At 51.5% G+C, this 12,103-nt stretch overlaps 4 protein-coding genes across 4 annotated transcripts; 1 reads left to right on the top strand and 3 right to left on the bottom strand.

Annotated features, from left to right (window-relative positions):
- Positions 1-260: 260 nt before the first annotated feature.
- COCSUDRAFT_41361 (histone-fold-containing protein) lies at positions 261-3,788 on the bottom strand (the record flags this gene model as incomplete). Its single annotated transcript, XM_005648530.1, has 7 exons — positions 261-318; positions 568-780; positions 1,096-1,247; positions 1,391-1,429; positions 3,213-3,236; positions 3,365-3,449; positions 3,760-3,788. The coding sequence occupies 7 exons, from the start codon at positions 3,786-3,788 to the stop codon at positions 261-263; spliced, it is 600 nt and encodes a 199-aa protein (XP_005648587.1).
- Positions 3,789-4,814: 1,026 nt separating this feature from the next.
- On the top strand, positions 4,815-7,294 carry COCSUDRAFT_41360 (Dom34 protein; the record flags this gene model as incomplete). Its single annotated transcript, XM_005648529.1, has 8 exons — positions 4,815-4,881; positions 5,032-5,193; positions 5,328-5,524; positions 5,704-5,838; positions 5,995-6,122; positions 6,220-6,328; positions 6,678-6,851; positions 7,121-7,294. The coding sequence occupies 8 exons, from the start codon at positions 4,815-4,817 to the stop codon at positions 7,292-7,294; spliced, it is 1,146 nt and encodes a 381-aa protein (XP_005648586.1).
- Positions 7,295-7,914: 620 nt separating this feature from the next.
- On the bottom strand, positions 7,915-9,313 carry COCSUDRAFT_83676 (hypothetical protein; the record flags this gene model as incomplete). Its single annotated transcript, XM_005648859.1, has 5 exons — positions 7,915-8,051; positions 8,220-8,468; positions 8,668-8,815; positions 8,913-9,032; positions 9,293-9,313. The coding sequence occupies 5 exons, from the start codon at positions 9,311-9,313 to the stop codon at positions 7,915-7,917; spliced, it is 675 nt and encodes a 224-aa protein (XP_005648916.1).
- Positions 9,314-9,803: 490 nt separating this feature from the next.
- COCSUDRAFT_32950 (HIT-like protein) lies at positions 9,804-11,587 on the bottom strand. Its single transcript, XM_005648528.1, has 6 exons — positions 11,292-11,587; positions 11,113-11,209; positions 10,936-11,011; positions 10,723-10,795; positions 10,507-10,634; positions 9,804-10,185 (listed from the first exon to the last, which is right to left on the bottom strand). The coding sequence occupies exons 1-6, from the start codon at positions 11,307-11,309 to the stop codon at positions 10,068-10,070; spliced, it is 510 nt and encodes a 169-aa protein (XP_005648585.1). The 5' UTR covers positions 11,310-11,587; the 3' UTR covers positions 9,804-10,067.
- Between the last annotated feature and the right edge of the window lie 516 nt (positions 11,588-12,103).

Here is a 12,103-nt window from a genome sequence, read left to right as displayed (position 1 = left end):
TGCATTGGTGTGACATGAACAAGACTGTTCCTACGACATGTAAAGGTAGAGTGTGAGAACCCTCAATCGATTTCGAATGGCGTACCCTTGTAGGGCTTCCGTCAAGTGCTTGAATGCGATCCAAGAGCACTTCATGTTTTCTATGATACAGATGGCCATGCCACAACAAGATGCGCGTCCGCTGTCTGGGGTTATTTGACATACCCTCCTGTTTTGAAGTGTGTGCACCTTCTCATTTGCCAGGGAGCACAGCGCATGCTTCACATGCCCGGCTTGCCACTGGCTGCCAGGCGCAGCGCTAGCTGCATGTCCTTGGGCCTGCAACAAGAAGTGAACAGCAATAATTACCAAGAGAAAACCTCACCACTTAGTACCGTACAGCAGATTGCTTGCTAGGCTGGAAGGCATCCTTCTGCTGATTATGCCTTTCAGCATCTCTGCGGAGTTGCATTCATGACGTGCGCCATCCCGTGCAAGCCTGGCTTCCAAACCCTATCCAAATAATCGGCAGCATTGTCGCCTTGGAAATTGAACAGGGAAGCACAATTGAAGGAGAAGCCGACTCACATGATGGTGACGCGCTTGCCGTGGATGGCGGCGGTCTGGGCGTCCTCAAACTTTGAGACCAGGTAGGACTCTGTCGCCTCCTGGAGCGCCAGAAGCGCGCTCAGCTGCCAGCGCGCATCCGGCATCATGGAGTGCGTGAGCTCTCGCACCAGGCGCTGAAACGGCGCCTTGCGCAGCAGAAGCTCCGTGGTCTTCTGGTACTTACGTATTTCCCTACGACACCTCACCGCGCCTTGAGAACCTCTGCTGCTGCAGTGTATTTGCGCCACATCTTGGCAGGAATAATAAGTATTTGAGGCTGGACATGACATCTGAGACTCCTTCATCTGGCACGTGATGTCTGTGCAAGCAGACCGCTGCTTCAAAACAGAGGACAGCGAGCACTAGCTCAAGCAGCTCCTTGTGAAGCCCAGATGTCCTTTTGGAACGCAAAACTCGGCCTACAAAGATTTGAGGGCTAGAGCCTTGCAAAGAGGCCTTAGAGAGGCGGCTTGGGACGCACTGGAGGGCGCGGGTGCCGCGTTTGACCTTCCGCATCGCGCGTAGATCTGCGTCCTGCGGTCAGGGGCCGGCTCTCGGCGTGAGGGCACCGACTTGCGTGCACTCTTCTTCACCTTCTTTGGTGCCTTGGCCGGCGTTCTGCTGCTCATTGTCTTGCGAGCAGTCTGCTTTGTGCGCGCCTGCACAGATGAAGCAATCTGTGAGTCACTACGCAGCAAGAAGCAGCAGGGGAAACCTGAAACAAGTTGTGCAAGGCTCCAGCAGCCTGCTACAGCATGCCCTGCCACCCTGTCAGCTGCAAGCAGGAAGGGGAGTGTCTCACCATGATGGCGTCGACAGAATGGTTATTGCAGAGTTGCTCCTGCACGAGCAGACAGATAAAGTCTCAAAACCTGCTTAACCCTTCAGGCAACCCATCTGAGTGGTAGGGATCGTTGCTTCTGCGCTGCCTTCTCATGCTGCAGTGATGTCACGAGAGAACATTGATGGCTGGCCTAAATAGCTTCCCTCCTTTCTGAACAACGCAACCTACTCTCGGATGTTCAAATTAACCCTTGAACCTGTACAAAGATGTGTCCGGCTCCAAGTTTTCCTCTTTCATCTTCACCTCAACAAAACTCGACAATGCGTTTTCTACGAAGCACTGCATGAGCGCAACGCAGCTGCAGCGGTTCAAAAGATAAATGTTACCAGGATTTCCGTCCACTTTTGTTCAGCCTCTCCGCGTTCTTGCCTAGCTCATGATGGAATATATTTGTCCTAAGACATGCAGCATCTCTCGGGTTGATCCTATTACAAAGCATTGACGCTCTAAGCCACATCTCTCACCTGCTTGAGTGAAGAATTTCGTTCTCTCTTGTCACTTTCTGCTATTCAAGAGTTCTTTCTTGAAGCAGTTACCCCGAAACAAGTCCTTAATAGACTTTTGAGCCGTTTATGAGAGTCAAAGCGCGAGCTTCGAGGCTTGCGAGCACAGCACGGGGCCCCCCGCTACCCCGTGCCCAATCGACGGTCTGGGATCCTCGGTATGGAGGGAGTCCCTCCGAGGGACTCAGGCATTTGCTTTCTGACTCTCTGACTCGATTACCCATTGAAAAATTGGCTGTTTTCGGCAAATGTAGATTGTCATTGACACATTGTACCATGCATGCTGCTGCAGCTGTCAGCTGGTATGATGCCTCATCTCAGCCATGGTACAGCGGCGGCGCTTCACTATACAGCCGTAACTCTAGCTATTCTACCTAGCGCTGGGCGCAGTGGTAGCGTTACCAACTCAGTGAGCACGATGTAGTCTGAGAATTCCAGGCCGCAGGCCTTCACGGGGACGGTATCAAATTGGCGCTAAAGTTTAAACTCGGTCAGATAGAAGTTGTCAAACTGGCTATCAAAAGCTGGCAGTTGGCATTCAGAGCCTGGGTGGCCCAGTGTGGTAAAATACCACCGGTAATCCACCATGGCTGAGACCACTAGGAGCCTGCTCTTAAAGGATAGCCGGCTCGCTATGGGTGCTGTACATGTATAAATAGTCATTACTCGCCAGGGGTCTTAGTCTGGCACTCCGGTCTGCCTGAACCCGTCAAGCTGTCAGCCAAGCTTGAAGTCACTGCATGCACTGCATGGCATGCAGTTATGAAACACCATGAAATTCTCAATGACATCGTCACACAGACGCAAATACCAGTCAAGCTGGCCGCTACAACCAAGGCCCATCATGGTGTACTGCACTGGAAAGGCCTGCATGCCGAACGAATAAGTGCATCTTCATGCCTTTCACCGCACATACCAGGTCAACACGTTTTTGCGCTAGCCGCTTGCAAATGAGTGGTCATTAGACATCCTCATGGTCCCAGGGCTTGAGGCATGCCATGCTCGCAGTGCGTGCCAATTGGCGCTGACTCGTAGGGCACTCAAAGGAAAGGCTGCAGATCGATGCTCTACCAAAACGGAATAGAATGTTCCGAGCTCTGCCAACTCATGTTCATGCGCCAGGCTGTCAGCGAATTGAATGGCCATATTAAATGGTATTGGGGCTGTTGTCATCAGGACTTGCGATTTCAGCTCCCATGCACCCGCTGCTTCCTGTGCATTGTTTTTGCGATTGAGGAGCTGATGCCCGGATTCGCCAGCCCAACCGTATTCTGCACCTGGGCGCATGCCGCTGCAAACACCTGCAGGACATTGTGAATCTAAGAAGGCTTTCAAAGTTATGCAATAGTATCTTGCCGGATGTCCGGCAATAAAAGCAACTTCACAGATGTATCAAGTGAAGGTGACAAGAGGCCTGTCAGGGTGGCACCTGGTTTGTTGTCTTCCAGGGCCTGAATGAGTCTGGGTCCCCATCATTGAATTTGATGGTGCTGCTGCCTCTGTACCTCTCATGCCTGCACGCGCGACCCAGTATCATGCTGCTGCGCTTGCTTTGATGGAACATACAAAAGAACTCTGAGGCGCAAAGCTTCAGGAAATATATGTCAGGTTGGGGACTCACGCAATGCACGGGTGCAGCCTGTGCCGATTGCCCACCACATTTGTCAGCTGCACACGCACCCATCACTATCAGAGTAATCTTTATACAGGCAAACTGCATGATGTAAACCCTAACACAGACTCATGATCTTGCTCCCTGTCGCTGCTGGTGAACACGTGTGACTTTGGTGCAGGGCGGAGAGGCAACAAGCAAAAACAGCTCACCGAGGCTTTGGGGCGATTCCTTGGCGCATTGGGATGGTAAGGTTCAAGCTTCTTCCTTGCAGAGACGTACACAATCTTCTTCTGGAAGGCAGTATTTGTCCTGAAATTTGCAGAAGCAAAGCCTCAATGTGGCAGCTGTATACAGAGTGCTGAACTGATACTCCTTCCAAAGTACCTCTCAGAGACACGATCAGGAGATGTGACCGCTGTACTCACGTCTCTGTAGCCATGGTTGGCTTGTAACCATATGCTCTTTCATTTTTGTAGCCTGTGCGCTTCAAGGGCCTCGTTATAGCTACGAACTCGTTCAGTCTCTTTACAAGACGAACTGCAGTTCCAAGATGGCTGCAGGACAAAGGTATTTTGTCAATTGTCTTGTGTTGCATTTTTCGAGACTGTTTCAATGTTCATCGGTCCTGAAAGGAGGGTATTGTTATTCAGAAGTTCTGGCAATACTAGGAATGCCGAACACATGCCGAACGGATTGCAAATATTACCAGCCTGTAGGTGCGTCGAAGGCCCCTGGATAAGTCCTCATCCCCTGATACATACTTGTCATGCAACTCAGACGAGAGGAACTGCCTGTGCTTCCGAAAACTGAATGACTCCGACATGTGAGCTAGATGTGGCCCGAAAGGTGAATGGAGCGGGGGGCCCTGAGCCTAAAATAAGCTTCAGGTTGCATGCTTCCGAAAGTTTTGGTGATCATGGAGGTGTGCAGGTAACAAAGGATCCAGCATAAAAGTATAAGCAACAACATTCGATCAGTTGGTGAATCTGTCACATTCCAAATTCTGGCTTAATGACAGTACTTACCAAGACAATTATATTCATCACATTGATACAACCAGCCTGTTGCATTTGTTGATACATGAAGACAATGTTCAACAGTTGAATGCCAGATCAGCACGCGTGTAATTACAATTCAATCTTCTCGAGAGGCACCTCGACTTGGCGATCGAGATCAGTCCAGCGCCATTGAAGTATGGTTGAGTTGAAAACGCTTGTTGTAGTCTGTTAATTGCCTGTACTTTCGTGGCTTGTGCACGGTCACGATGCGACTCGTCAATCGCTCTTACCAGAAGAATGGAGAAGGCCACGCAAAACTGGTTCCAGAGGAAGGTGAACGACACTTTAACCTCTAGGCAACGCAACCCAGATGCAGCCCATTGCAGATCTTATCGAACATTCTTACAGCCACAGGGCTTGCATGCCCACTGCTTTGGCTGGCCCACATGCATTGACTGGTATCCATATGGCGCTCGCCAGCAGGGGAGGACATGTGGCATGTGTACAACCTCATCAGGGAGGGGGACAGAGTGACTGCCACCACATTCAGGAAGATTGCCCGCGACAGCGGAGCAGGCAGCGAGTCAGAGCGTGTGCGCATCAAGTTGACTGTGCAGGTAGAGGGCGTTGACTTTGATCCAGAAGGTGAGCTCTCTGCCGTTAAGCTCTGCTCCTCCCGGGATGCACTCTAGATCATCAGCACAAGCATCCTTGTGGCTGTATATGCTGGGAGACTCCGCACGGATCATGTCTAAGGAAGAGTGGTGCTTGTGTGACAGGTCAGAGCATTCGGTTACGGGGCAAGAACTTGACGGAGACGGAGCATGTCAAGCTGGGGGCGTACCACACGCTGGAGCTCGAGCCGCAGAGGGCCTTCACGCTTGAAAAGGCCTCATGGGATTCCTTGGACATAGAGCGCATCAAACAGGCCTGCGACCCTGCAGCCTCCGCAGATCTGGCCGCGGTGCTAATCACAGTACGTAGTCCCCACTCCATATTGCTAGAGGGGGGAAATGAGGATATGGCGACAGCATGCACCATGACCTTCATGCCCAGCATGGTTGCCTTGTTGTGTACAGCATGGCTCCAGTTCAATTTGCACAAGGTCAACTTCGTGTTCCAGGCTGTGTGGGTGATCAAGAGATTGTGCCACAGGAAGGGTTGGCAAATGTGTGCCTGGTGGGCTCGAGCACCACCATACTGAAGGCAAAGGTGGAAGCAAATTTGCCTCGCAAGCGCGGCGCAGCTGCTGCCGGGTATGACAAGGCCCTTGAGTCCTTCTTCAACAAGGTCAGCTGAGTCACCTAATTGTTCCTCTGACCTGGCTGACCTCCCTTGAATAGACACACATGCCTAGCCTAACTGTATTGGGGGCGCTCAGAAGCAATCAACTGTGCTACTTGAGCCTTCTTGCAAGCAGATGAGCAGGTAGAGGGTCGTGCGCAGGTATTTGCAGCTGTCACGCGGCACGTGGATTGGAGCATAGTGAGGTGCCTGGTCATAGCAGGACCCGGCTTCACAAAAGAGGAGTTCCGAAAGTACCTCGATGCAGAAGCGGTCCGAAGAGATATCAGGTAGGGACCTCCTGATTCTCCTTGCAAGGCTCCTGATGGCCTGTTGCAATTGGCTGGAATGAAGACTTCGCATGCTTGACCTGCCATCTGCATGCAGGGAATTGATCACCAATAAGCAGAAGGTGATCACATCGCATGCTTCCTCCGCGTACAAGCATGCGCTCAGAGAAGTGCTAGAAGCCCAGGGCATCGCTTCACAGATCAAGGTGGCACACCCTAAACCGCCCTATGTTTAAACAAGACAACATCCGGCCTAGGATTCAATTTCAAGACGCCTCATGCAAGCATTGTACCCTGATATCCAGGGGCTTGCCTGTTCCTGTTGAGAGTTCCTGCCCGTCCTTTCATTTTAGGAAGTTGCAAGGGAGGGCACTGAATAGATCGAGGCATGGCATTTGCCTAGCTTCTTCAGCATAGGAAGACAAGGGTCTCTGTGACCTGTGGCTAGTCTGCGCACGCTGGATGAAGAATAGTTCCATGGAATGTACCAGTCAAGTGAACATTCTCGAGAACACAAAAAGGGCCAGCTTCATTGCCGAGCATGCGCGCGTGCAGGACACGAAGGCGGCGCAGGAGGTGACGGCGCTTAAAGCGTTCTACGCGATGCTGGGGCAGGACAGTGCGCGCGCATTCTACGGCCCCGGCCACGTCCGCGCTGCCGCCGAGCTGGGCGCCATCCAGACGCTGCTCCTCTCGGACACCCTCTTCCGCGTCAATGATATCGCCAAGGTGCCCCTTGCGCAAGTGCCAGCCCTCTCCACTGGGAAAACTGCATATTTTTGTTACTTGAATGAACGAAAGATAAAATCCAGCTGGGTGGCTGGGGGGGTGGGAGAGCTATGCCTCACTCTTTGTTGAAGGCCATCAGGCGGCATTTATGACTTGAAATTTGCACGGCGGCGGGTCAAAGCTGCAAGCAATGTGCTGTGAAAGGCGCGTTGTGTGCATGGTGCATTATGTTGATGTTTGAGGCTGACTGGGATGCGGGTGTGGTGCAGAGGGCAGCATACGCGCAGCTGGTTGAGGGGGTGAGGGAGAGTGGGGGAGAGGCTCTCGTGTTTTCTGGCGCGCATGTGTCGGGAGAACAGCTTGATCAGCTGTCAGGAGTTGCTGCGATCCTCCGATTCCCATTGCCAGACTTGGAGGACCAGGAGCTCGACCCAGAATTGTGACAGTTGTTCCACGCTGGAATGTTGCAGCACTTGTGAAACAAAGGAACAGCCTTGAAGGCTTGATATGCACTGCTTGTGGTAGCTGCAGTGCCATAAGGTCTGTTGAGAACCCTGATCAGCATATCATAAGGAACACAACAGTTGGAGAGAAGTGGAAAATCCACTGTAGAACCGCCACTGTGACTGGGATAATTGGGATCATTGTGGTTGCTGCCAAGCTGGTACATCAGGAACACTTGGAGCTTATCCTTCACAAACAAGCTGCTGTCATGTTACAAGTTGACCATATCTAACGAATCTGCATCAGTATATTGCAAATTAACACACCACTGTGAACACATATACTTCTTCAGAGAAACGCAATGGCCAAACGTATGAGCATTTGTACAACACAGGGTGCCATCATTTGCTGTCACAAGGCAGCTGGTTCAAGAACCCTATTGTACTAGCAATCTCTGCAGCCAGCATGGCACCCAACGATTATGCACAGCCTCGTTTGCACGCCACGGCATATATCATTCCAGATTTCGCGCCTCACAGGTAACACTGTACAAGGATGCAGTGAAGCCACAAAATCTGCATCCTCAGTATGCCAGGCCTAGGGTGCTTTAGTGCGCATGCTATGTAAAGGGGAGCCGCACGCCAAAGCCAGCAGCCAACACAGCCGAGCCAATGCAGATGGCCACGACAGAGGCAATGCTGGACAGCTTTGAGCACAGCCCTGAGTGATTCTTCTGCATGGCGTTTGAGGTGGCACCTGTGTGCAGCAAAGAAGGACCTGTCGCTACCTCAAAATCTTTAGACTTTGCAAGACACAGCAGGCACGCACGGTCAGAGCAATTGTGGGACACAGCAGGAAGGCAACATACCAGCCACTCTATGAACCAATGCCATCCAAGCCTAATTGCAAGGGATTCGTGCGCACCGATGAAGGCAGTGTAACTGCCCATGGCAGCGACGGTGCCAAAGACAAACATGAAGATGTAGGCCATGGCTGCCAGCTTGCTGGGCAGCGCGAGCGCGGGCACAATCACAAAAAGAGCGTCCGGCTGCAGCCCAAACACGATCCCTGTGAAGAGCGTGCGCAGGCTGTTGCCATCTGCTGGCAAGCCACCGCCGCTGCTGCTGCTCACTGGCTGTGTCCCCACAGTCTCCAGGCCAGGTGATCCAGCACCTGACAGCACATGTTCCTAATCAGTTAGAAGACAGAAAAAAATCTGTGCCCAAAAACAAGAAGATTGAGAACCTGTCAGTAGGAGAGTGACATTGACTTGACAAGAAAGAGAAACGGCATCCCAGACCCACAAAAGATATCAGTGTGCAGAGGATGGTGGATTCACTGGTGGAGCCCACTAGAGAGAAAGGATGCTGACCTGCGTATGCAGCTTGCGGCTCATCTGCAAGCTCTGCGCCCTCCAAGAAGTTTTCGTACAGGCCTCCCACGCCGATGACAAGCAGCGTCACACCGACGGTCACAGACCCATACTTGCTCAGGGCTGGCACCAGGGATGTGAAGCGATCCTGCAATTGCATGCATGCACAATCTCTTACCAGTTGACTTAGGCAAACAGCTAGGCAAGTAGCCAAAGCTCAACATCACGGCTTGGAGTGGCCATACCTTCAGGATGACCATCAGCAGCCCCAGTATCAATTGGCCAATGCTGTGACCAAAGCCCCACAGCGCCCCAAGCAGAGTGGCTTTGAAGCTACTTCGCCCAATCGTCAATGGCGTCAGTGCCTGCAATGAACAGTACATGCGGGTTGCCAGCAATCCCTCACTGCGACATCCCATGCAACCCCACAAAGTGCAGTTGGGGCCAAATTCCTAATGATGAAAAGCACGGTATTTTGAAAGCTGAGAAAGGGTGTCATCTCGGTCTGATGGTTGCTGCATGTGAGAAGCCTGGAGCATTACCGCAAGGTGGTCTGGCCCTGACAATGTGTGCAGAAAGCCTGCCCCAAGACCTGCCCATGCACTCCGAACCGCCGATCTTAGACCTGCAGACGTGAAGAGTCCATCTGGTCAATGCAGGCAGTTCATAGGACGACACTACTGGCACCCCTAGTGTGCATAGTCAGAGGCAGGCGCCCCCCTCATTACCCATCATGAACCCTTGATCGGATATCGTTTGACAACAAGTGTACACGTCACCGTACGGTACCTTCTTCGGTGATCTTTGAGGTGGACAGGGCCAAAGAAGCAAATGGTAGTGGTGCTCGTCCGTGTGCTACGCAGGCGCAGGCACACCCGAAGGCCAGAAGCACGCATATTCCACCGGTCAGATTTCGATGAAATATTTCCTTGTTCCGGTCTGCTCGGTAGTCATCACTGCCAATATATGCGCTGCTATTGGAAGCTGGAAGGACACTGGCCGCCCCACTGCTGCTGCAAGACACCCTGCTGCGAGAGTGGGAATTCTGCTCTAATCTACCGGTATTTTGATGCACATCCTGCAACTGTGGAAGGAGGCAATCCTGTCGACGAGAGATATTTCTCAACCATCGATCTGCTCCGTCAAGTCTTTTCAAGCAACTAATAGAGATGCGTTTTGCAGGCCGAGAGCAGTGACTAGGCAATCCACTGGACCCCCTGTAGAAATTTCCGACTTGCATTGTTGCATATTTGTCCTTGTCACAGAGCCGATCTGTCCCTAGGTCTCGCATCGGCGATGAAGAATCCTTAGGTAATGACACGTGGTTATGACATATCCTGCATGGATAACTTATCCATGCTTGCTAGGGGGCCACACTACTAGTAGGCACCTGTCAAGCATCACTGAAACAACACTGATAGCTCAGCTGCCTCGGCCGCCATCTCATCTGGGGTGCGGATTCTGCGCTGTGCATCCAAATCCAGCTTCTCCCCCGTCGCAGCAGCAGCGCCGCCGCTTCTGCCAGTACACACACACATCAGAATCAATTTGAATTCAAAAGCTACGTATTGAATCTTCAGATCCAGCCAAAATTCACAGAAAGATCTCCAGAGCGTCACAGGCCTTGCAAAGCTGGCATTGCTGGACATCATGTCGTAAACCTGGCAGACCATTTGATCCCGGCAAACTGCATGATCATGTCCCCCTTTAGCAACTGCACCCTTTATAAAGGCACGAATGACATCCTGTTGGTGCTATCGCTTCGTCTTGACTGGCCAGCTAAAAGAGCTTCAGGGCAAGGAGATCATGCCATAATGGCGCCAATGACAAACAGATCACCTTGTCAGCTGCTTTGAGGCACCGTCTATAGCGTCGTAGACATCGTCATTCTTCTCAAAGTCCCCACGCCTTCGCGGTAAGATGTGCACATGCACGTGTGGAACTGACTGCCCGGCATGCTGCCCATCCTTCACCCCAAACAACAAGTTCTATCCAGATGCGAATCACTGTTATCAATTAGTACATAGCAGAGGGGCTTGGACAAAATTTGCTGACCTGAATAGCCAAAGTGAGCGAAGTTGCACCAAAGTGTTTCTCTACAGCCCTGCCAACATCCTGCGCTAGTTTCCTGTACAAGGCAATGACACAGACTGCCTTTGTCAGGATTGACGACTCTCAGACAATTATAGTGTACCATCGGCAATTGCCCTTTTCAACTTCGCTGCAGGAAGCTCACCTAGACAGTCAAGCAGGCAGTCAAGGCCTTACCACAGGTCCGCAACTTCGCTACCTGAGAGGTTTGTAAACCGCGGCTCTACGCGCTTGCTGCTGACAAGCACATGGCCTACGCAGACATGCACATTTGCCGGCTAGATGAAAATAGACTTCATGTTGCAGCGTTCTGCATGCAGCTTGGCCATGTACCACGAAACCACAGCCACGCACCAGGCACCACAGGCTTCAAGTTGACGAACGCAAATGACAACGGTGTCTCTGCAAATACTTCTGTTCGGCGTATCAGGTGTGGTCCAAAGCTGTAGTCCTGCTGCCATACAGATGAAGCTAAGGAATCTGCAGATTAAGGTCGGTGGTGTACTGATACCCTCATGTTAGAAAAGAATTACCTGTGAGCATGATGCCATTGTGAAGTGCGTTCGCTTTCTGTGGCAAATGAACCCCTGGAGTAATGGACGCCTAGGGTAAAGGATAACAAGCTTTGGCACACACGAGCGGGCCAACTGGAAGACGGAATCAATCTTATGCATGAGAAAATATCAAGGCAATTTTGCAAGGAGACATCCTAGCTCTTCATGTGCCAAGCATCGCCATCGCCTTTGCCTGGAGTCCAAAGTCTGGACCAAACAACAGATCAGTGAAAACCTCACAAATATAACGTCCTTATTGGACGAAATGAAGTGCGGGGCTCCTAATTTTGTTCTGTCGACTTGCATGGAAGTGAGACGTGCCTAAAGGTTAGTAACTTTTCTTTCGATACTTGGTCCACGCTTTGACTCTTCGACAGAAGACACTCAGCACCAGAGCTAAGCATAGCTTTTCAATTAGAGCAATTGCATAGATATAGCAATCTTCTTGTATCGATTTGATCATCTGGGATTTAAGGGGAAAGGTGAAGGAAGCTGCCTTCCTCGACCTCAGAAACACGTGCTTACGTTTGAGAGGAAGAAAAGAGTAAGCAATGATGGTGTAGAGTCTAGGCAAGCGAAGAGTTATCTTTTCTGTAGATAGTGACTCCGTAGCAAGCTCCAGTCCTTCTTGGGCGGCGGCAGTCTAGGCCCGGCGCTAGAGCTAGAGCTATTGCTAGCACACTCAAACGGATGCAGGGAGTGTTTGGGTCAGCAGAAATGAAGATAAATGCTCATTATTGCGGTTCCACGAGGAGCCAAGCCGTCCCCACTGGCCAGGGTATGAGGGCTGG

Source organism: Coccomyxa subellipsoidea (genome assembly GCF_000258705.1).
Source record: "Coccomyxa subellipsoidea C-169, whole genome shotgun sequence".
NCBI classification, from domain to species: domain Eukaryota; kingdom Viridiplantae; phylum Chlorophyta; class Trebouxiophyceae; family Coccomyxaceae; genus Coccomyxa; species Coccomyxa subellipsoidea.
The sequence above is the reverse complement of the archived record's forward strand: the minus strand, read 5'-3'. Positions and strand labels throughout refer to the sequence as shown.